Raw genomic sequence first — 21,672 nt, forward strand, 5'->3', positions numbered from 1 at the left:
CTTTAATTTGTCAAATTTGTCATCCACATCCTGTAACCATGACATAAATTGCCTTGCATTAAATCGGTCTCTAACTGATGCTTTACTGTCATCTGTCTGTAAATTAAACATATTAAAATTATACCTGTTAATTATATGCTAATGTCTACTCATTCCCATGCTATATAATGTCTTAGATAGATTTATATGTTTAATGATAACTACAGTTTGTCTGTAAAGGTGATATTATTCTTAAGGAAAAACTTAACAGTATTTCAATTTAGTGGAAGAATTAAAATTTTAAAAATGTCATTTGCTAGACAATCTAGAGAAATCTTTATTGCACAATCTCTTTTTCACTATAGGTAGTTCTCCCTTAAACCTCGCAGTTTGGACCGTCAACTCTGTCACTTAAGTGATGCAGTCATTAAACAAAACTTCACCTGACCACGCTGGATTTATGACAACAGTTCTGCAGCACTTGTTATACAAATCATCCATGGACATAAAGTGAGACATCATGTGATTACAACTTCCAATTTTACTGCTGGCTTCTCTATTGGCTTTGTTTATTGGAAGCCAGATGTTTGCAAATGTGATGCTGCGATGGTTGTAAATCTGCACCTGTTATGAAACACCTAATTGTTAATCAACCTGTATCTTTTTAAGTCCCCTACAGTGTGTGTCTTCTTCATAAGCTATGTCTTTAATAATATAGTTTTAATTCGGCAATACAGCTGCATTATAAGCTCTATTAATACTCTTCTGATAGTTCATAAAATATCTATATATATTTTTCTACTGCCTACAGCCACTTGGCTTCAAGTCATATGCAAATGTAAAGAAATTTTACATTAGTATCACAATGCCTTCTTTGTGGGATGAATGAATTAATATAAATAGAATTTTATGTATTTGGAAAATTTATAACATGAAACATTTTAACATAATTGCAATGCTCACCATTTTATAGCAATATTTATAACAATTTGCTTAGAAAATCAACAGCAATCATGTTAAAATTTAAATATCTGTGGTCATCATTCACAAGATAAATATAAAATGGAGAAAATCTTTAGGGCATATACACAAGAACTTAAGGAAAGTTGTGGTTGATCAAACAAAAATTCTACCCAACCCACAATGTTTCAATGAAATTTAAGGTGTCACAAAAACAATGGTTCTCCCATTTCTCATTTATAAAAAACCACTAGTCAGACCCACATTTCTTTTATTTAAAAAAACCTTAACAATTAATGTATATTTTTCATGAATTTTAACCCACTTCTTAAGTTATAGTGTTGAAGCCATTACTTTATATTTCATACTAGCAAATTCCTTAACTATGTATTGCATTAAAAGCATCTTTTGCCTTTCTTGAATAAAGCTGAAGAACCATGAACGGTGTTATAAAACATATGCATGATTTTAAAGAACTATATTATTGTGTACTGTTGTATTTTATTAATTTTACATAATGGATGACAAAATTAACTATAAAAACATTGTTCATTAAGATTATGAATGCAGTCCCTTCTGAAAACTGAGGATCAACACAACAGCTGCCCCCTAAAATAGTACGCTACACTCCAGAAATTCAGAGGAACAGCAGGACTTGATCTTTACTGTTTTTGAATAAGTTGAGAGAAGGGTATAACCTGCCCTTATGGGACAAAACTATTTTTAAAAACCGGGCGACCACTAAAAAGGCCTTCTCCTTTACCTCTTCTCCAAACATCTCTTAGAATACTCCTTCAGACGTATGTTTGTATGTGATTTAAAAGTTCCAAAATTGACCAATTTTCACTTGCTTACAAGACAATCAAAAGCTCAGTTAAAATATCAAGGTGAGTGACAATGAAAACATAACAATAGTAATAAAAAAGCTGTTTTGTTGTGAAAAGGCTGTTTAGGGTAATTGTTTCCCATAGTAATAACATTGCCAGAGAGAAGCAGCACAATACAATCTAGCTTCGGTTTTCTTCACCTATTGGAAATGTAGGACATTAGTAGCTGTTCCCAAAATGATCTGATACATCAGGCAAATGTTGGGAACAGTAGTTCTCTAGATGCCCAGGGGCCAAACATGAAGCGCTTTATACTAGTAGGTCAACACTAGCATCTTCAATTCTACTCAGAATTGTAGCTCTACTACAATGATGTTATATGCTTCCAGTGTTAGGAATGCAAATATGCAAGCTACATATTCCAAGTCAGTCATGTAAAGTGAGCTACAGTAGTTCGATTGAGTGGTAATGATGGCAACAGTTTTGGAGTTAGGAGTGGGTGGCACAGTTTTGCAATGGTTCTCCTTCCTTCCTCCATAGCTGGTTCCAGTTAATGTTGGTGGGAGGTGGAGAGGTTGAGTTCAGGTCTCTGCAACTGGCTCCCCAAGGCTCTTGGATCTTAACCCTAACCACTGAGCAAGGGATGCATCCTCAGTATACCTATACATCTCCACTCCTTAAAGAGCAGATGATGCTGGTATGGTACTGGCTGAGTTCCTGGAGGTGTAAGGGTCTGGATGGGAAGAAACTAGCCTTGATCCAACCCTGGCAAGATGGAGCGGCTTTACGTTTTTGATCTCTCAGGTCCAGGTGTTACATTATCTTTGACTCTGGATGAGAAAGCCCTTTCCTGGACTGAGCTGGTATGCAATTTGGGGGGTCCTTCTACACTCACGGAACTTGCTTTACCTCCACAACACCTGGGAGACTTTGCTCCTGATTATTCATGCCTTGCTCACTTTCTGCTTGAATTACTGCAATGCACTTTATGTAGAGTTGCCCTTGAGGAACATATGGAAGTTACAACTACTACATAATGTGGTGTCTTCCATAATACTGCTGAGTTCATCCACATTACAATCCTGTTGTGCAAGGTGCACACTGGCTTCCAGTTTCCTTCTAGGTGCAATTCAAAATGCTGGTTATTACCTTTAAAGTCCAAATGGCACAAGATTAAGTTATTTGTGAGATAGTTTCTTGCTAAGAACATCTTCCTGTCCTATCAGATCAAATAGGGTGGGCAGGCTCCTAGTCCCTTCCCTTTAATGTTGCCATATTATGGACCTAGAAAGTGTGCCTTTTCTGTGGAAACCTAAAGCCTATGAACACATCCTTCTCCAAGGTTCAGCAAGCCCCCACCCCATCTGTTTAACCTTTCAAAAAACACTGGCTTTCTTCCCAAGTGCTAGGATACAGTGAGGTTGATGGGATGAACCTGATGAACCTGAATGAGAAAATTTAGCTATAGCGCCACTTTTTTGTTTAAAATATTTTATTGTAGATAGATATTGTTTTATTTTGAGGTTGTGAGCCACCCAGAGGTAGGCTTGAGGTGGACAGCTATAGAGATGTTATAAATAAACACACAAACAAACAGACACATACATATACACATACTATAATTGTGTCCTTCTACAGCAGGTATGATTGTAATTTGCATACCAGCTTATGCTGGCAAAGCTGCCTTTTTAACTATAGCTTCCACCTGCTGTTCTAGCAGGACCCCCAAATCACAAAACTTTTGTTTCATAGGTGTTGCCTACCCATCCAAAGACAATACTAGTTATCAACAGGCGATCCCAAGACAAACAAACCTCATGGAAGAACACAAAGCCACACGACGTTTCTACTATTTTCAATTAACAGCATGGATCTAAACATATTCACAATGAGTCAATAATTTTCCTTTTATCATATTTCTTCAAACAACTTTTTTACCTGTGTATCAAGAGGCACGTTATATACTTCAGCATCCAGCAGTACTGTACATGCACTAAAAGGCAAAGTCTGATTTGCTAAAGTTCTTGCTGCTCGATAATGGACTCGTAGTACTTCTTGCTCATTGGAAACAATAAGTTTTTCCTAATTAAATTAAAAGACATATAATTTAGCTAAATCATATAATCTTTTATTAATTCAAAAATACACTTTATCACTCTGAAAAACTAACCTTTCCCTATACTTATGAAGGAATCCTGTTAAAAATATACAATGCATTGTATTTTAAAATTCCCTTGAAAAAATGGAAATATTTAGTTCTGAATCAACCAACTTAATAATATAATTTCTTATAATTTTCATTTAAAAAATGAAAACCTCTTAAAAGTGGTGATCAGTCAATAGATTTTATTATTTTATTACCCTTTCAATACTGTGTTGTAAACGAAGTTTCATCCTTACAACTTCTTGCTGTCTAAAGAGTTCCTTAAGAGGATCAGATAATGATGGTGGTGGTGTGATCTGTGAAAGAAATATCACTTTGATATAAATCTGTATATGCAAAAGATATATATTCTAATATGCAAAGGATACAATTGATAGGAGGTAAAAGTTACAGTATTTAAATGGTGACTACAAATGGGGCAAAATTCAGTATTAAAAATGAAACACTTGCTGTATATTCTCTTGAACTTTTTAAAATACAGTAATTTAAAAATACACTGGGACCTAAGGTTGGGCTTGATGTAAGGCTTGATTCTAGTAAAATTGATTGTTCATTCAAGATTATTCTAAATATCTGCAATCCTGCATCACCAATCCCTTAGGCTCCCAAGAGTGTCATGAACAATACACACCAGAAAAATACTACCATGCATTTAAAATGCTCTCGCCAGAAAAATATAAATAGGAAAAAAAGGTAAAGCCAGACAAAAAGCCAATGCAATGTTCAGTTTTCTCATTTTTGTCAGCCTAAAGTTGTCTGCAGTAGCTAAAACTTTCCTTCCCTAATGAGTGTGTGTACAAACCAGTGGTAGGTTTCAAAAAATTTTATAACCTCTTCTGTAGATGTGGCCTACTTTGTGGGAGTGGCTTGCCGGCCATGTGACTGGGTAGGAGTGGCTTGCCAGCCATGTGACTGGGTGGGCGTGGCCAACTTGTAAAATATGGTGAAACTCACTTAACAACCCTCTTGCTTAGCAACCAAAATGTTGGCTCAGGAACTCTGGCATTGAAACACACAAGTCTTAAAGCTGTCAAGTTATAAGACCCTTGCACCCCTAACCCTTTAGAAAAAAAAAACCCAGGGAATTTTCAACCTTGACAACTTTAAGACTTGTGGACTTCAACTCCCAGAATTCCTCCTCTCGCCCTTCATCTGGATGTTGTGTGGACGGACGGACGGATGGGAGCGAGCTGGAACCGGTTCTAAAAGGCAATGTAGATTTGTGGAACCTCTTCTATAGAAGAGATTAGAACTGGCAGGAACCCACCCCTGGTACAAACATACTTGTATGTACACAGACATAATCAGCAGTCACTCCAAAAAACTCAGGGCCAGGTCGAGGATGACATACATATATAAAAATACAAAAAAACTATTAAATGCAATAAATAACTAATAAAAATTGCTTGTAAAGTAAGATAAATCTTTTATAAAACAAAATCCCACATCTATATATACAACCAACAATTATTTCTCTCAAAAACAAATCATTGTCACATTGAAAAACACACATGTACTCATGTGTTCCCTATTCTTTTTTTCTGAAAAATAGCAAAAAACAACAAAAAAGACAAAATAAAGACTGAAGAGAACAAGGAAGAAAAGAAAAGATAAAGGGGAGGAACAAAACCAACTGGAGATGAGAGAGAAGGGGAAACGGTAACTGAACAAGGAATTATATATTATTTATATATTATAAAAAGGGTCAATTTTTTTTGATTAAACACTCTCACGTAATTGCTAATCTTTAGTTAATTTCCAAATGCAACCAATTTTTCAGCAGTGAAGTTTGCTATTACTTGCACCTCCTGCTTCTTGTTTTCTCCTATTTCTTTTTATCAGGCTGTCTTTATAGATATTTATGGTGGGAGGTTGTGTATCTATGAATTGATATAGGATAAATAATATGATTTTTCACCAAACTACCACATTAATACATAATAACTGAGCTAATTTGCATCCATTTTTGTACAAATGCTGATGAGCTATTCTCACTATGTATAGGAATTTATGTAATTTAAAAAATGGAGGAATGTACTTAAGCAGGAACTGTCAGTCCAGGAGCATCTCCAAATTGCAGAGCACCTCTGAGCAAGAAGAATGCAACTGTATTCAAAACTAAGTATTACCCTGGAATAATTTAGCCAAAGGTCCAAAGTCAACCAGTTTTGAAAAGATTCAATCTAATGCTGTTCCTCTCCATCCATACTCTGACATTCTCCAAATACATGATTTCTCCTGTATCACCTGCCAACTTATCTAACATATAAATCAGCTGGTTGTACCATGTGCAATTTTTTCATGAGGCACTCAAGATGTCTTTTTTAAATTGTTTATTTGCATAATATGCATTTTATATTTGTTGCAGGAGCAAATGCCTGAGTAAAAACATGATGATGTCAAACACCGATATTGTTAACTTACAATGTAGTGGAGTTTTGAAAGCAATAACTAAGAGCCAACAATTAATTCTACAGTAACTCAAATTCCTAGTTACTTACTGTTGGAATGCATATCTTGCTCAGGGGATTGCCATCTAGGAGGTATGATCCATTGAAGGTTACATACTCATCATAATACTGGGGTGCTTGAGGAATAACGCTACATAGTAATTTACGTTTCTCTTCTATTTTCTTTCTTATATGCAAATATTCAAAATATGGATTTGCTCTCTCTGAACTGTATGGCTGAATCTCTTCTAGTTTTAGAGAGTCTACAATAGCTGCCAGAGACTGATGAGTTTTTTCTTTAGCTTGCATTAAAGATGCATTTATTTGAACAGGCTGAGGAACACGTGACAGCTTTCTTTTACGTGGATGATGTGGCTGAGCATCATCTTCCTCAGTTAATCTTATCCGTCCTTTCAAAGAGGCCGATGAATCAAAATCTCGTTCTGAGATCTGAGAGCAACTAGAAATATTCTGCTTACTTTGATTAGCAAGGATATTTGCTCTATTCCTTGTAATTCTTTGAGGAATTTCATAGTGTTGTGCTTTGGGATCTTCTACGGCTTCTTCCAATTCTAATTTAATACCTGGACTATATTTATGTACTTCATGTCCAGTTAACTGTGAATGGCTTTCCAAATTAGGTGGTAGGTACTGTTGTCTTTCTTCCATTGAATTGTTTTCTGCACTGTCCATATTATAAAAAATTCTATTGTACTCATTTGTAATTCCTTTCAGTGTTCTACCATTTAGATCTTGAAGATCTAGGTCATTTTTATTACCAGCCATATGGGATGAACCGATGTCAATAGAATGGGATTTTTCACCTTGGAACTGAATGTCAATTACAGTATTATCAAGTTCTTCAGCTTGTGACGTTTTATAAATGAGCTTGCTTACTGCTGATGAATTTGCACTGGAGTGTAAGCGGGGATCATTTGCAACAAACTCCTTTTCAAAATTTTGTGAAATATCTTTAGTAATATTTTCAGGATAAACTGTGATAAGCATATCTGCTTTTTTGTTGTTTGACAAGAAGATGCTTTTTTCTATCTTTTTTTTGCTGGCAGCATCTATGTCTAAGATTGAATTGCTAGGTTGAATGGAACTTTGTGAGTTCTTAATCAGAAGCTCTTGGCTGTTTGTATCTGACAAAGCTACATGCTTTGACATATACATCGTATCTGTGCTTGTCTGAATCTGAGAAGGGCAACATGATTGAACAGACAAAAATTCTGCCATTTCCTGGGATGTAGAATTTGATACATTTTCAGCAGGATGATAAAAAGATTCAGAACTTTTCTGCTCTTTCATAGTTTTATTTTCAAAATTAGTTATGGCTGAGGCATTCGTTGCATCAAGCTCACAGCCTGAATAATTTGAACAGGAACACTCACTATTTAATGAAATAAATCTATCCAAAGGCACATCCCATGTTTTACTTGATGGAGTTGTATTATTATGTTCTAAATATGTATGACTTTCTCCTGATGAGCTTGAAGGAGCAGCGTTTTTACCAATTGCATCTAATGCATTAGGTTTATGAACTGGTCTACTTGGGGATAAAGCAGAACTGGAATACAAGCTGGTCAGTCCATTCTGGGAATCCTTTTCAAGCAAATTGCAACATTCATGTTTAGGAAAAGAATTATAACTTTGAACTGAGAGCAAAGTACTGTGATTACTTTCTTCTGGTACTCGGGACTGTTTTGTATTTTCATAAACAGCCGGCATACTGCATCTTCGCACTTCTACAACTGGTCTGCAATCATTTATAACAAATTTTACATCTTCGACTGATGCTGATCTAATATAAGCTGGAGGAAGTCTGTTTAAAGTAGGTGCTTTATTGCGCTCTGGCAACTCTGACAAACTATCATTCTCATAGTTTGCAGGTGATTTGGCACTAGGCAAAAATGGTGAATGTGAAAAAGACATTTGAGAATCAGATCCTTCAAGCATAAAATCTGAATCATACTCAACAACAGGTCTTGGAGGAGTTACTGTAGTATGACAGGAATCCTCTGAGCTAGCAATTGAAATCATGGATATTGATCTAGATGTTAGTCCAGTTTTTTCACTTTCTGATCTAGGAGACCTACTTAAGCTACTGTCCAATGTTAGGGATGGTTTTCCACTAGAATTTTTTATATCAACTGACTGTGATCTACTGCTGGTAGCATCTTTTAGCTGCTTATCTTTCCCAGAAGCATCTGATAACTCTGAGCTTTTTGAACGAATCAGTTCTTTGTTCTTTGATTCAGTAAGTGAATATTTTATTTTATCCTTATCTTTTATTTTATTAAGTTCAGTACAGGATCGATTCTTTAATCTTTCTTTTTCCTTTTGTTTTATTTTTTCTTTGTGTTTTCTATGCCACTGTTCAATTTCCAAATCTTTAAGACTAAGCATTCTTTCAAAGCTTGTCTGCATCAAGTCATCATTTAATAATCTCTTTTCTTTAGGTCGAGTGTCTTTAGACACTGGTAATGGTTTAGATTTAAGTTTTTCAGTGTCAGATTTCAATTTAGATACATTATTTTGTTGCATTTTATCTTTATATTTGTCACGCTCTTTGTATCTGTCAATATCTTTATCTTTTTTATCCTTCTCTCTTCCATCAGGAGTTTTCAGCAATTCATCCTTTGGCTTCTCTTTTAAGAATAAAGTTTTTTCACTACTGCATTTTTTCTCTTCTGCTGTTTGCTTCATGTTTGTAATTACTGAACTATCACGTTCTTTTGATTTCTCCTTTTTTTCCATTTCTTTTTCTTTGTTTCTACTCTTTTCCATTTTAGAATATTCATTATCCTTTTCAGAACTCTTGCATTTCTTATCATTGCTGGTTTTTTCTTTAGATTCTGAAAAGTATTTATCATTTTTTTCTTTATCGTGCTTCTTTTCAAATCTTTCTTTGATTTTTTCTTTGTCATCAAGCTTTTTAATAGTACTGAAGCTTTTTAACTTATCATGTTCTTTGTTTGTTTTTTCTACCTGTTGAATGTATACCTTTTCCTTTTCTTTTATTTTTTCATTATTTTCAAGAGAATCTGATTTATCCTTTTCTGCTTTATGTTCACATTTTACTTTTTTCTCTTTATCTGTATTTTTTCTTTCTATTTTTTCAATAGAAGAGTTGCGCTTTTCATTTTTTTCTCTATGATCCTTTTTTTCTTGTTTATCAATGTCCTCCTTCTCTATTATAGTTATATTTGTTGACATATCCCTAACACCTAAACAGAAAAAATCTGCTTCTTTATCAAGAAATATGTTATGCTCTTTTGTTTTCTCTTCCTTGTCATTTTCTTTTTTAGTTTTTTCTCTTTCTTTTTCTTCTTTAAAATTTTTATCTTTTTGAAAGCTTCTCTCTTTTACATATTTGTCTTCTTTAATTAAGATCTTTTCCAATTTAGATTTCTTTTCTGACATTTGAGGGTCATGGTCTACAGTTAAAATATCTTCTGCCTCATCACTTTTGAAAAAATTTTCTTTCCAAAATTCTCTATCAAACTCAACATTCCTTTGGACTTCCTTGGAATTCTCCTTATGCTTATATCTTTCTTTCTCTCCATCCTGTTCCTTTTTATGCTTATCCCTATCCTTTTCTTTATGCTTCAATTTATGCTTTTTAAGCATTTTCCCCTCGTCAATCTTCTTCATCATAGTGTCAGAATTTTCAAAGATTGGACTGTTATCTTCATCTTTGGACTGTTTAGGACTGGATTTCTCACTAAATTCTAAAATAAATTCTTTCTGATGCTTATTTTTGTCTCTGTTCTTATAAGACTTATTACTAGAATTTTCTAAAAGAAAATCAGTATCTGCATTATGATCATATCGAATTAATTCAGATTGTGAAGTTACCTCTGATCCTTCTGGAGATAAACAAATTTTAACATTTTCTTGTTTAAGTGTTGACGACTGTTTTTCATTAATGCCACATGGATGTTTAGGGGATCTACTAGGAGTAATATGGAGTAAGGACAAAGAAGAATCCTCCTTCGGGCTAAATGTTTTTCGGAAATTATCATCTTCTTTACTTTTGTCTAACGATTCTAACAGAGAAACACCCAGGTTTGTCAATCTGGAATGATCTTTTTCCTGTTTTAATTGCTGATTTTCTTTATTTTTGCTTTGATTTTTTACTTTTCTTTTAACTTTTCCTTTTTGTTTATATTCATTATAAACATATTCTTTTTTAGTCTTTGCATCAGAATTTGAAATTTCTGTAACAGTACATGAAGGAGATATTATTTTTTTGTCTTGAAGAATGTCTTCATCTGAACTTTCAGAACTTGAATACAGTACTCTGGAAGGTTTCTGTTTTTTATTTTTAAATGATTTTGGAAATGATAGTTTTTCCTGTGTAAGAAATAAGTTACTTTCTTCTGTTTCAGACATATCTTCTTTTCTCAGATCTTTTCGTGGAATATGTCTATCATCTATAATTTTCTTTACTTCTTCATCATCATCATCTTTGAATTCATATTCATCAAGAGCTGATGGAAGAGATGTTTTATTAGAAACATGTTTGTTGTCATTAGCTAGAGATTCTTTCTCTGTCTCAGAATCCATATTGCCTTCTATGCTGGAAGGATTTACAGATGGTGCTTCATCAAGATCTAGAATAGAAAAACAGATTGCTGCTATGTTCATTCCTTTACTATTAATGGCAATAAATCTCATATATTTGTCATGATTTTCTAGCTCAATTTATTGTAGTATAAATTAGAAGTAAATATGAAATGTGCTACTTTAATAAAAATTAATTGTATAATAAAACACTATTACATTTAACATAGAATAATAGTAATTTGATAGGTATAAACTGCAAATTAAAAAAATATATTATTATGTGTTATTTAAAACTTTCAATTCATTTTACTTACTATGAACTATAATCTAGTTATGTTATTGTTTTCTTACCATGCATTATTTATTGCATTTATGTTCTTTTTTCCTCTTACCATAGATGTTTTATGCTTTTTCATGCCACAAGTTTAAATGACAGGTATATACAATAACAATGATAATTCTATATATATACACTAAAAATATAAACAGAAAAATCAGAAATAGCTGGAACAACAGGAGGCCCAAAAAGGTTTTTTTTAACTGCACTATAATTCTCTTACAATAATATCCCCATTTCTGCTTCAATGACAAAAGCTAGGTCCTACAGGTGTAAGGACCTCCTCCTTTGGAATAATTATATATTTTACAAAATTAAAATATGTCTTCTTACTTCTGTATCTGTTAAGGATACTTTTTGAAGACACTTGAAATAATCAAGCAAACCTACTTTATCCATTACTATCTCTAAACACAGCAGTTGAAAAAAATGTACATTTAATTTAATTTAATGGATTAACAAAATATTCCAAGTTCATATTTACAGTGTTTATTAATAAATTTTACATATATACCATTTTCAATTTATTAAGTCAAATTCCCTGGGTTAACTTAAAATTTGCAAGTCCTTTGATGTCAGCATTTAGCAACAAAGAACCCATTTGCAAATCCCTACTTGTGCTAGTATTTTGAAATATTGCACAATTTAAACATAGTATATACAAACACAGTTTATTTAACATCATGTTTTCTGACCTGAACAGCCATCTTCATCATCAGAAATAGGAACTTCTCTTTTCAGTAATAGTTCCAGTTCTTCTGTTTCTGCTACATCTACAGGTCTTTCACCATGTTTATTGGCTTGGAATGGATTACCACCATGTCGGAGGAGTAACTTCACAATCTGAAATATTAGGTTCATTGTAACAAAAGCCCAATTTTACAAAGGTTTGATCAGGAAATAAACTGAAGAACTAACCTGTATTTTTAACACTCTTATTCTTAAAAATGCACCATATTATACTGATCCTATCAATAAATGATAGAATGATAGATATGATCAAAAATGTTGAAATCCTCATACTTCTTATATGGAACGTGTCATCTATGATTACTCTAAAGCAGTTTTTGAAGTATTAGATTAATTCTTTTAAAAAAACACTGAATATTTATTAGCCTACAATGTTTAAGGATTTTTACATAATAACCTTATAATCAATTTCTGCCAGCTAAATAAAAATAGGACTTGGCAGAACTTTATATACTCTATCAAAGCAAATATTATATCAAAACCTGACACATAAAAAGGTTTTGACATAACAAGAAACATGTCATCAAGACAGATATTTTATCAAAACATGATAGAAGAAGTATTAATAAGTTTGATAAGGTTCAGGTTAGGGTTAGGGTTAGGGTTTAGTGTTGGAAAATACTATACACCAGCAATGGCGAACCATTTTTGGCTCGCGTGCCATAAGTGGGGGGAACGCAGGGGGGTCGTGTGCGGGCATGGCACATCCATAATGCAATGTGCGACCCCCCCAGTGCGCATGCGCACACTACAGGCGCGACCCCCCATTTTTTGCATGCTTTTTTCGCCCTCCCCAGGCTCCAGAGGCTTTATAGGAACCTGGGGAGGGCGAAAACAGCCCCCCCGCCCCCCCCCGGAAGCTGTCCGGAGGCTTCAGAGACCTTCAGGAGGCTTCCCTGAAGCCTCCGGAGCAGTCAAAACGACCCTCCGAGCAAATCGAAAGTGACTTCTGGTTTGCTCGGAAGGTCGTTTTGAGCGCTCTGAAGGCTTCAGGGACCTTCAGGAGGCTTCCCTGAAGCCTCCGGAGCAGTCAAAACAAACCTCCGAGCAAACCAGAAGTCCGTTTCTGAACTTCCGGTTTGCCCATAGGGCTGGTTTTTTGCACTCCAGAGGCTTCAGGGAAGCTCATGAAGCCTCTGGAGGGCCTCGGGGGGGGGGGGGAGGCTCTTTTCACCCTCCCCAGACTTCTATAAAGCCTCTGGAGCCTGGACAGGGTGAAAAATGGCTTTAAAAAAGGGTGAACTCAATTGGCCAGAGCGCGCATGTGTGCTGGCCAGCTGACAGGGCAGCTCCTCACATGCCCTGACAAATGGCTCTGCAAGCCACCTGTGGAACGCGTGCCATAGGTTCGCCATCATTGCCATAGACAGTTGCCGGGGGGGGAGGGAGAACTGCTCTGATCAACCCCAAATTCTTACTTGAAACAAAAATGACAGGCTCAGATTATTCTATTTGTCATATTATATAAAAACCTAACTCCCTGGAGAAGTCTATAGTACTGGGATAGATAGAAGAAAAAGGAGCAGCAAAATGGATGAACTTACATACAATGGCAATAGGCACATTATTGGAGGACTAGGTTGAGGACAGATGCTCCTGGATAAAATCTATGTGGTTGCTAAAAGTCAACGCCAATTTGACCCTTAATAAATTTCCCTTTAGTAGAACAAGCTTCCATTCCTGCATCTCTATAACATTGCATACTTAACTGTCTGTATCTTGCTCTTTGCCTTCACAACTTAATAAAGGAGCTTTTTCCCTTATAAAGCTTCTTGAAACATTAACCTAGGTAGATTGTCAATGGGGATTCTCAGTCATCAGATCATCAGTGTCCCAAAGGTGCTTTTTAAAAAGGTAATAGTACTTTCTGAATTTTCTTACAGACATTTCACTTGTCATTCAAGAAACTTCTTTGGTTCTTCAGAATTGAGGAAGCTTCTTCCTTGAGAAGTAAAATGTCTTAAAGAAAAATCAGAAAGTCCAACTTCCTTTTTTTAAAAAGCATCTTTGGGACACCCATGACCTGGATAACTGAGAAGACCTATGAAGATTCTGTTTCCTTTGCAGGCTTCTTTCCTCAATGACATTAATACTGTGTATTTTCACAGATAAAATAGTTGAGCTATATTGTGTAATTCTTCTTTATTGCCATATATATTATTGTTGTGATTGCATATGATTTGAATCTCTATCTTAATAGATACCTTTAAATGCACAGTAAAATAATCACCATTGCCTTTTCCAGTGACGCTGGTAAATTATTCATATCCAAGGGCCTAATTGATAATATAGGATTCCTTTGCTATATTCTGTTTAGTAAGCTTTATTAAAATAAACACATATTATACATTTAATTTTTCCATGAATGGTATCTACCTTCCTATGTCCACTGCTTGCAGAATCATGGAGTGGTGTATCATCATCTAAGCCTTGAGTATTTACATCTGCCCCTGCTGCTATCAAGACTTTAGCAACATCATAATAACCAGCATTACAGGCTTCATGGAGTGGTGTCCAACCTATAACAAAAGGCAGAACATAATTTTGGTTTTATTGTTTCGCCTTTCCAAATTTTTGAAATGCAGATAGTATTTTTTATAAGTAAGCTTTAGGTTAAAGCTAGAGTATTGCTATCTTTTAAACATTGCACATAATACAGTTTGCCAGAGCTGTACTTATTTCATTGCATTTATTAAAATCAAAATATGTTATTCTTTGTTACTCCATTTTTGGGGTTACATTAATGCCACATACTCCCAAACTACTTATATCTACCATATTTTTTGGAGTATAAGACGCTCCAAAGTATAAGACGCACCTAGCTTTTGGGGAGGAAAACAAGGGAAAAGTATCTGCCTCTGCCTCTCAGCGATTTGCCTCCTTGCAACAAACAGTAAATACAATATGCAATGTTTGTAGTGTTATATTTCAGACTCTACTTGTACAGATGCTGTTAAAATTGATGTGCTTTCTGGAAGTATAGTTATTCTCTGCTATTTAAAAGAATAGCACTTTTTAAAACAACAGCACGGGACCTCTTCAGATCAAGCCTTTATTTTAAAAAGCTTCTTCATTTTGTTAAGGTGTCTAGAATAATAATAAAGCAGTCTTTAAAAAATAAGTCTAATAATTTGAACATTCTATAGGCATTTATAGTTGTTGACTTACCTCCTTGAAGCAAACAGCCTGATTAGTACAAAAAAAGAATCTGCCTCCCAGCAATTTGCCACATGGAGCAAACAGCAAGTTTCACTTTCAATTTCTCCCGATCATCAGCTGTTACAGGCTGCAGGGATTGCTATAGCTTATTGAAGTCTCCGCAAGCCCCGTTTGCTACAAAGAGTTAAATTGCTGGGACGCAGAGGCCAAAGGGCTGGGGCCGGTGGGTGGGGCTACATTCAGTGTATAAGACATACCCAAATTTTCACCCTCTTTTAGGGGGGGGGGGGAAGATGCATCTTATACTCCGAAAAATACAGTAGTGGACCTGGATAAAAGTCCTGCAGAATCTGTCCCATCTAGATTCTATTTGAATCTTGAATCACCTGTAGACGAGGTAAAAGTTCAGGCATTTGAGGTCCAGAATTGCCCTCCATCCCCCCGAACTCTTCGGGACCACAAAGAGGTTGGAGTAGTAACCCAACCCCTGTTCTGCCATCGGGACTGGTTCCACTGCCCGAATTTCCAGGCGGCAACAGGTCGGATCCTGAGGCGGGGGAAAGGTCCTGAAGAGTGTCAGGGGCAGGGAGAGGAACTCCAGACATAGGCCATTCCACACCGTCGACCTGACCCAGGCATCTGTTGTTATCTGGTCCCACTGATCTGCAAACTGCTCCAGGCGGCCGCCTATGGGAAGACTCGGGTTGGAGTCATTTCTCCTTGCGGAAGGAGCGGGCGCCCACACGTAGCCTCTCCCGCAATTACCATTGGAAAAGAGGACATGTTTCAGTTTCCAGGTGAAACTCTTATTTCCAATTATACCTAGACTCTAGAACTCGTGAGATGTGGAAAGATGACTATTACCCATTCCTCTGCTTCTAAGAAACTCTAAATACGTGAATTCACTGTTTTTAAAAAACATATTGTAAAGAATCTTACATAAATCTGGAATTCAGTTTCATATTTGATAAGGGATCAATCATTTTATTAATTGTAAAATACATTAGATAGTCTTAAAACTGACTACTCATCAAACTTACCTGCAAAATCTTTCACGTTCACATTTGCACCAAGACTAATTAATTCTTTAACTTGTTTAACATCACCTCTAATGGCAGCTGTATGTAAGGGGGTTTCCCCTCGTTCATTTCTTTTGTTAACTTTATCTTTTTGGCGTGAAGAGGAGCTTGGTGTTTTCTTTTGTGTGGCCACTGTTTGTAAAGGGTGATTTAAATTAGGATCTACAAAAATTCAAAAATGAATGTTAACAAATTCATTATTCAGCTATGTAAACACATACTCTACTTCTCATTCTTTCTCTACATATTTTCACATTCTCTCTCCTTCCTTCCTTCCCTCCCCCCCCCTCTCTCTTTTAGCGTGAGGATTAAGGCATCACACTAGAAACCATAAGATTATGAATTCTAATCCCAATTTAAGAACAAAGCCAGTTGGTTGACAGTAGACCAGTCATTGTCTCTTAACTTTAGGAAGCAAACAATGTCAATTCACTTCCAAAATCTTGCCAAGAAAACTGCAGGGACTTGTCTAAGCACTTGCCAGCAATCAAGACTGACTCAAAGGTGTGGGGAGGAAATGCTTGGCATCTCTTTATCCCATTTTAGTATGCAAACCATCAGAAAATACAAATCAGATTCAGACCATGGCAGACTAGTCAAGTGTTTGCAAAGATAAATTGATACATAGCTTCATTGCTTATCAATTAACTTTATTAAATGATATTATAATGCTGAGATAACTTCATTTTCTCAATTCAGCTCAAAAGTGTTATGAGTCACTGATATATAATAAAATAGAATGAATGCAATTAATTAAATATAAAATATCCGAATCTAAACTGCTTAATATTAATTGCTGTTGAACCAAATAGAATCTATTAATTTGTAAACAGTTTATAATCAGAATAAACTACATTTTTGTTGATACCTGATAAGATTAACTTTTAGTGTTAGTTTTAAATAAAACTCCATTATTTTCAAGTTTACTGTATTTAAACTAGCCTGACTTGGAGGGAAAATAAATTGCAAAATAGTATTGTCAAATTAAAAATAAAAATAATTTAATTGTCAAATCAAACCATGATTCAAATACTTTAGTTTACTTTGCAACTACTAAAGTTAGTTAATCAACAAATCAAACCCATGTATGTGTATTCAGAATACATGTCCCAGTACTTAGTAAAGCTTTCTGTCATGAAGGATGCCTCAGGATTAATCATGTTCCATTAATTGTCAGAGTACAAGTGAAGTAATTCGTTGTTTAAAATAATATTGACCTATTATCCCAATCATCCCAAATCAGGAGTAAATTGCAGTGCAGTTCCAATTAAAATCCAAATGTCCTGGTATGTTACCTTACCTTCTACATGGCTTTGATCAGAGAGTCATATACAAATGGAAAGAGTTCTGCTTACCTGGGCTGTTGTCTCTTGCAGTCATCTGCATAAGAAGGGCCATCTGTTTACGTTCTGATAATGGGTAACCAAAAAGAATGCTAACAGGTGCTGTTTTTTTATTTCCAGCTTCCTTTTTCATTTTCTTCTTTTCTGGGACTTCTTTCTCTGGAAATACCAGTAGACTCATAAGAGCAGCAAAATATTCCCAATTATAGCAGATTCTAAATAAAATAAACATCTTCAAATTGGGAAAATAACTCCCTAAAGCTGTTAAATGACTTCCTTATGTTGATGGAAATCCAAAAACATGAAATATTCCTTCTGCCTGAGTACTGAGTAACTGAGAAGTACATAGAGCATTGGTCATAAACTTTGGAGAGTCAGATTCAAATACATGAAAAGCAACACTTTTTACTCTAGGGCACTGATTTAGTCAAAACATCTCAGCTCAATTATGCATAGGCTTATATAGTGGAGGTGATAAAAGAACTCTATTTTATCAGCATAAACTCCTAAAATGGATGTATAGCTGGAAAAGTGGTACTAAACTGCTTCTTCATTGTTTATACACACACAGGTATACATATATGTTATACTATATATTAATGTGTGTGTGTGCGCGCGCACATGCAGATGAATAATGTAATGGTTACAGCATTGCCTTTAATGTGGGAGACCAGGATTCGAATCTCAGCTGGTACCTAAACATACCAATACGTCCTTTGAGCAAGATCCCTTAACATTTCATTCGTCTACCTCAAATATGAGAGTGACACAAACTAGGAAAGTAATACCAGCACAGTTGTCTCCTGGATCAACAAGATCTGAGTCAGCTGTTGGGGAACCAGGACAATCTGACAATAAATGGACTACCAGAACAAACCATAAATGGACTAGGTAAGAGAACCTTGAAATGATGAATGCTACTACTAAAACTTAATGAGAGGGGATATATGAAGCATATAAGGGAGGTACGGATGGACAAAATACCTACATCAATACTAACTGAAAAACAGCTAAATTATCTGATTCTTCAACATAGTAAAGGGAAGCTGCTCTCTGAAAAAGGCCAACTACACGTAACATACCAGACTCAAGAAGACCTACTAAATATGCAGCCAACAACTGAAGCTGGAACATCACGGTTACCTTCACCTTTAGAGAACAGAGCAGCTGAAGTGAGGCATAAGATCATGGATAAAATAGCTGTAGTCAACCTTCAAGACCAGTTACCAAGACTTAGTGGAGAAGTACCATCCAACAGTACTAGCATTGGGAGCCTTCATGACAATTCCTATGATTACTATAGCTCAAAACAATGAACAGATATACTGTATGCTACAACTTCTGTAATGCTGAAGATGCTTGGCTACATGATCAAGAACAACAGCACATACCTACCCACTAGAAAATGAGGTTAGAGGCTAAGATCAAGGCAATTTAGACAGAGATTAGTCAAATGGTAGAATTACAGAAGGGTGTGAAGATTAAAGATAAGGTTTGGCTGCTGAAAAAATACAAGGGCCTGACTCCATCTGAAACCTTAGAGACAGCTACACAAAGGTACTGGCTGCCAGATAAGGAGATATGCTAGAAAAGCAGAGGCCAAGAAGATAAATGTCCCGTTCTCCAAAGAACCATCCAAAGTGTGCTCAAAACTGAAGTGCAACAACAGAGTAACAGCAGATCTATGAATAGCAGCAACTGAACAATATTGGAAGAAGATATAAGAGAAACAGCAGACACATAACACCAATGCAAAGTAACTGCAAGACCCGAGAACAGATAAAATTAATTTCCTAGAACAGGAACCAGTCGCCATCATATTAACAGACATCCAGCAAATAACCACACCTATTTGCTAAAAAAAAAAATCAGCAGTGCATGAATGCCTAGCAATACAGATGAACCAACTGCTAACAGCAGGCTCCCGCCCAGGCTAGCTAATACAAGGAAGGACACAAATCCATTCAACTATCATTTAATAACCTACCTTCCCACAACATAGGAAGTCCTATCAAGGCATATGGTATAGGACAGCAATGGCGAACCTTTTTTGGCTCGCGTGCCATAAGTGGGGGGAGCGCAGGGTGGGTCGTGTGCGGATGTGCCGCACCCATAATGCAATGCGTGACCCCCAGTGCGCATGCACGCACTACAGGCGCTCCCCCTCCCATTTTTACATGCTTTTTTCGCCCTCCCCAGGCTCCAGAGGCTTTATAGGAAGTTATTCCAGTTTGCTCGGAAGATCGTTTTGAGCGCTCCGAAGGCTTCAGGGACTGTCTGGAGTCTTCCCTGACACCTCTGGAGGGCTTCCGGGGGGCAGGGGAGGCTGTTTTTGCCTTCCCCAGGCTCCTATAAAGCCTCTGGAGCCTGGGGAGGGCAAAAAATGGCTTTAAAAAAGGGTGAACGCAGCTGGCCAGCGTGCACATGCGTGCTGGCCAGCTGACAGGGCAGCGCCTCGCGTGCCCTGACAAATGGCTCCGCGTGCCACCTGTGGCACGCGTGCCACAGGTTCACCATCACTGGTATAGGACAATATGGGCCAGTACATATGAGCACAGCTCAGAAGGGCATCGGGAACCACATCAGATGCTCCCGACATCACATGGTCATAGATCAACCATACAAGATTCAAGATCTAGAAAGATCAATCTGAACACAGCCTGGGTTGACTATAGGAAATTCAATGCCACACCCATGGATCTGTGAATGACTGTGATGATATACAAAGTCAACAAGACACTAAGGGCCTTAATCAAGAACTTAATGGGACTGTGGAATACTACACTGGAGTCAACTCAAGGCAACCCATACCAGACAAGACTCAAGGTGCAGACTATGCAGAAAAGCTCAAAGACGGTCCAATACATAATAGCAGGCTATAAGATTCAGGCAGGAACAGCATATACTGAATGACAAAACCAAGGATTTGGCATTGTATACATCTGCACAGTGTTGGGACCAGACCCTCCTAAGTCTCCATGGGAGATTCCACAGAAGGTCAACAGAGCTAAGATCCTGTGGGACTTCCAGATCCTGATGGACAAACAGGTATTGGCCAAATAACCAGACATTGTGGTAATAGACAAGGACCAGAAGAACGCAATGATAATAGATGTAATCGTACCAAGTGACAGATACATCAGGAAAAAGGAGTATGAGAAGCAGAATACCAGAGTCTGAAGAAGAAACTAGAGAGGATGTAGAAAGCAAAGACCAAAGTGCTCACAGTGGTGGTAGGAGTATTCAGGCTGTTACTCCTAAGCTGGGAGAATGGTGCTAACATAAGGGGCAGACATGATAGCAGTGTTCCAATATCTCAGGGGTTGCCACAAAGAAGAGGGAGTCAAACTATTTTCCAAGGCACCTGAGGGTAGAACAAGAAGCAACGGGTGGAAACTAATCAAGGAGAGAAACAACTTCGAACTGAGGAGAAATTTCCTGATAGTTAGAACGGTTAATCAGTGGAGCAGCTTGCTTCCAGAAGTTGTGAATGCCCCAACACTGGAAGTCTTTAAGAAGATGTTGGATAGCCATTTGTCTGAAACGGTATAGGGTTTCTTGCCTAGGCAGGGGGTTGGATTAGAAGACCTCCAAGGTCCCTTCCAACTCTGCTATTGTATTGTATTGTATAACCCAGGAACAACACGAGAGGAATTTGTTCAAAAGAGTACAGTGCTAGGAATAGCTAAGATATTGTGCAGAATCCTCAAACTCTGATCCAAAGCTGCTCATGATCTGGATGACTGAAAATCTCCACAGACCTCAAACTCTGAGGCTTCTGGTAGAAGACAGATATTGAAGAAGAAACATACTATCATGAGAGTAAGATAATATTTTTTTTAACTCTTACTTATTTTCATAATGGAACATCATGATTTAAAATAGTATTTCCCTGTATTGGCAAAAACAGCTTGGAAAAATAAGTGAGGAAGATGGAATACAGAAAAATAAGACTTCAGCATTTCCTTTCTATAACATTTTACACATAATGCCATATTCTATAAGTATTTTACTTGATGTGTTGGTTTATTTAACAATTGGATTTAGTTTGA

General features: G+C 36.4%; 1 protein-coding gene across 9 annotated transcripts in view; it reads right to left on the reverse strand.

The window, feature by feature from the left end:
• The window catches only part of ANKRD12 (ankyrin repeat domain 12), a 75,329-nt gene that overhangs the window by 2,151 nt on the left and 51,506 nt on the right, over nucleotides 1–21,672 (reverse strand). For all 9 annotated transcript variants that reach the window (XM_081952773.1, XM_081952780.1, XM_081952779.1 and 6 more), the window contains 8 exons: nucleotides 17,633–17,779; nucleotides 16,239–16,439; nucleotides 14,416–14,558; nucleotides 11,985–12,132; nucleotides 6,432–10,999; nucleotides 4,128–4,226; nucleotides 3,705–3,848; nucleotides 1–96 (listed from right to left, as the gene is read on the reverse strand). In XM_081952773.1, coding sequence (XP_081808899.1) covers nucleotides 1–96; nucleotides 3,705–3,848; nucleotides 4,128–4,226; nucleotides 6,432–10,999; nucleotides 11,985–12,132; nucleotides 14,416–14,558; nucleotides 16,239–16,439; nucleotides 17,633–17,779 — 5,546 coding nt within the window. The remainder of the gene's footprint in view (nucleotides 97–3,704; nucleotides 3,849–4,127; nucleotides 4,227–6,431; nucleotides 11,000–11,984; nucleotides 12,133–14,415; nucleotides 14,559–16,238; nucleotides 16,440–17,632; nucleotides 17,780–21,672) is intronic.

Source organism: Natrix helvetica, assembly GCF_964273705.1.
Source record: "Natrix helvetica genome assembly, chromosome: 4".
In the NCBI taxonomy this organism is placed as follows: Eukaryota; Metazoa; Chordata; class Lepidosauria; order Squamata; family Natricidae; genus Natrix; species Natrix helvetica.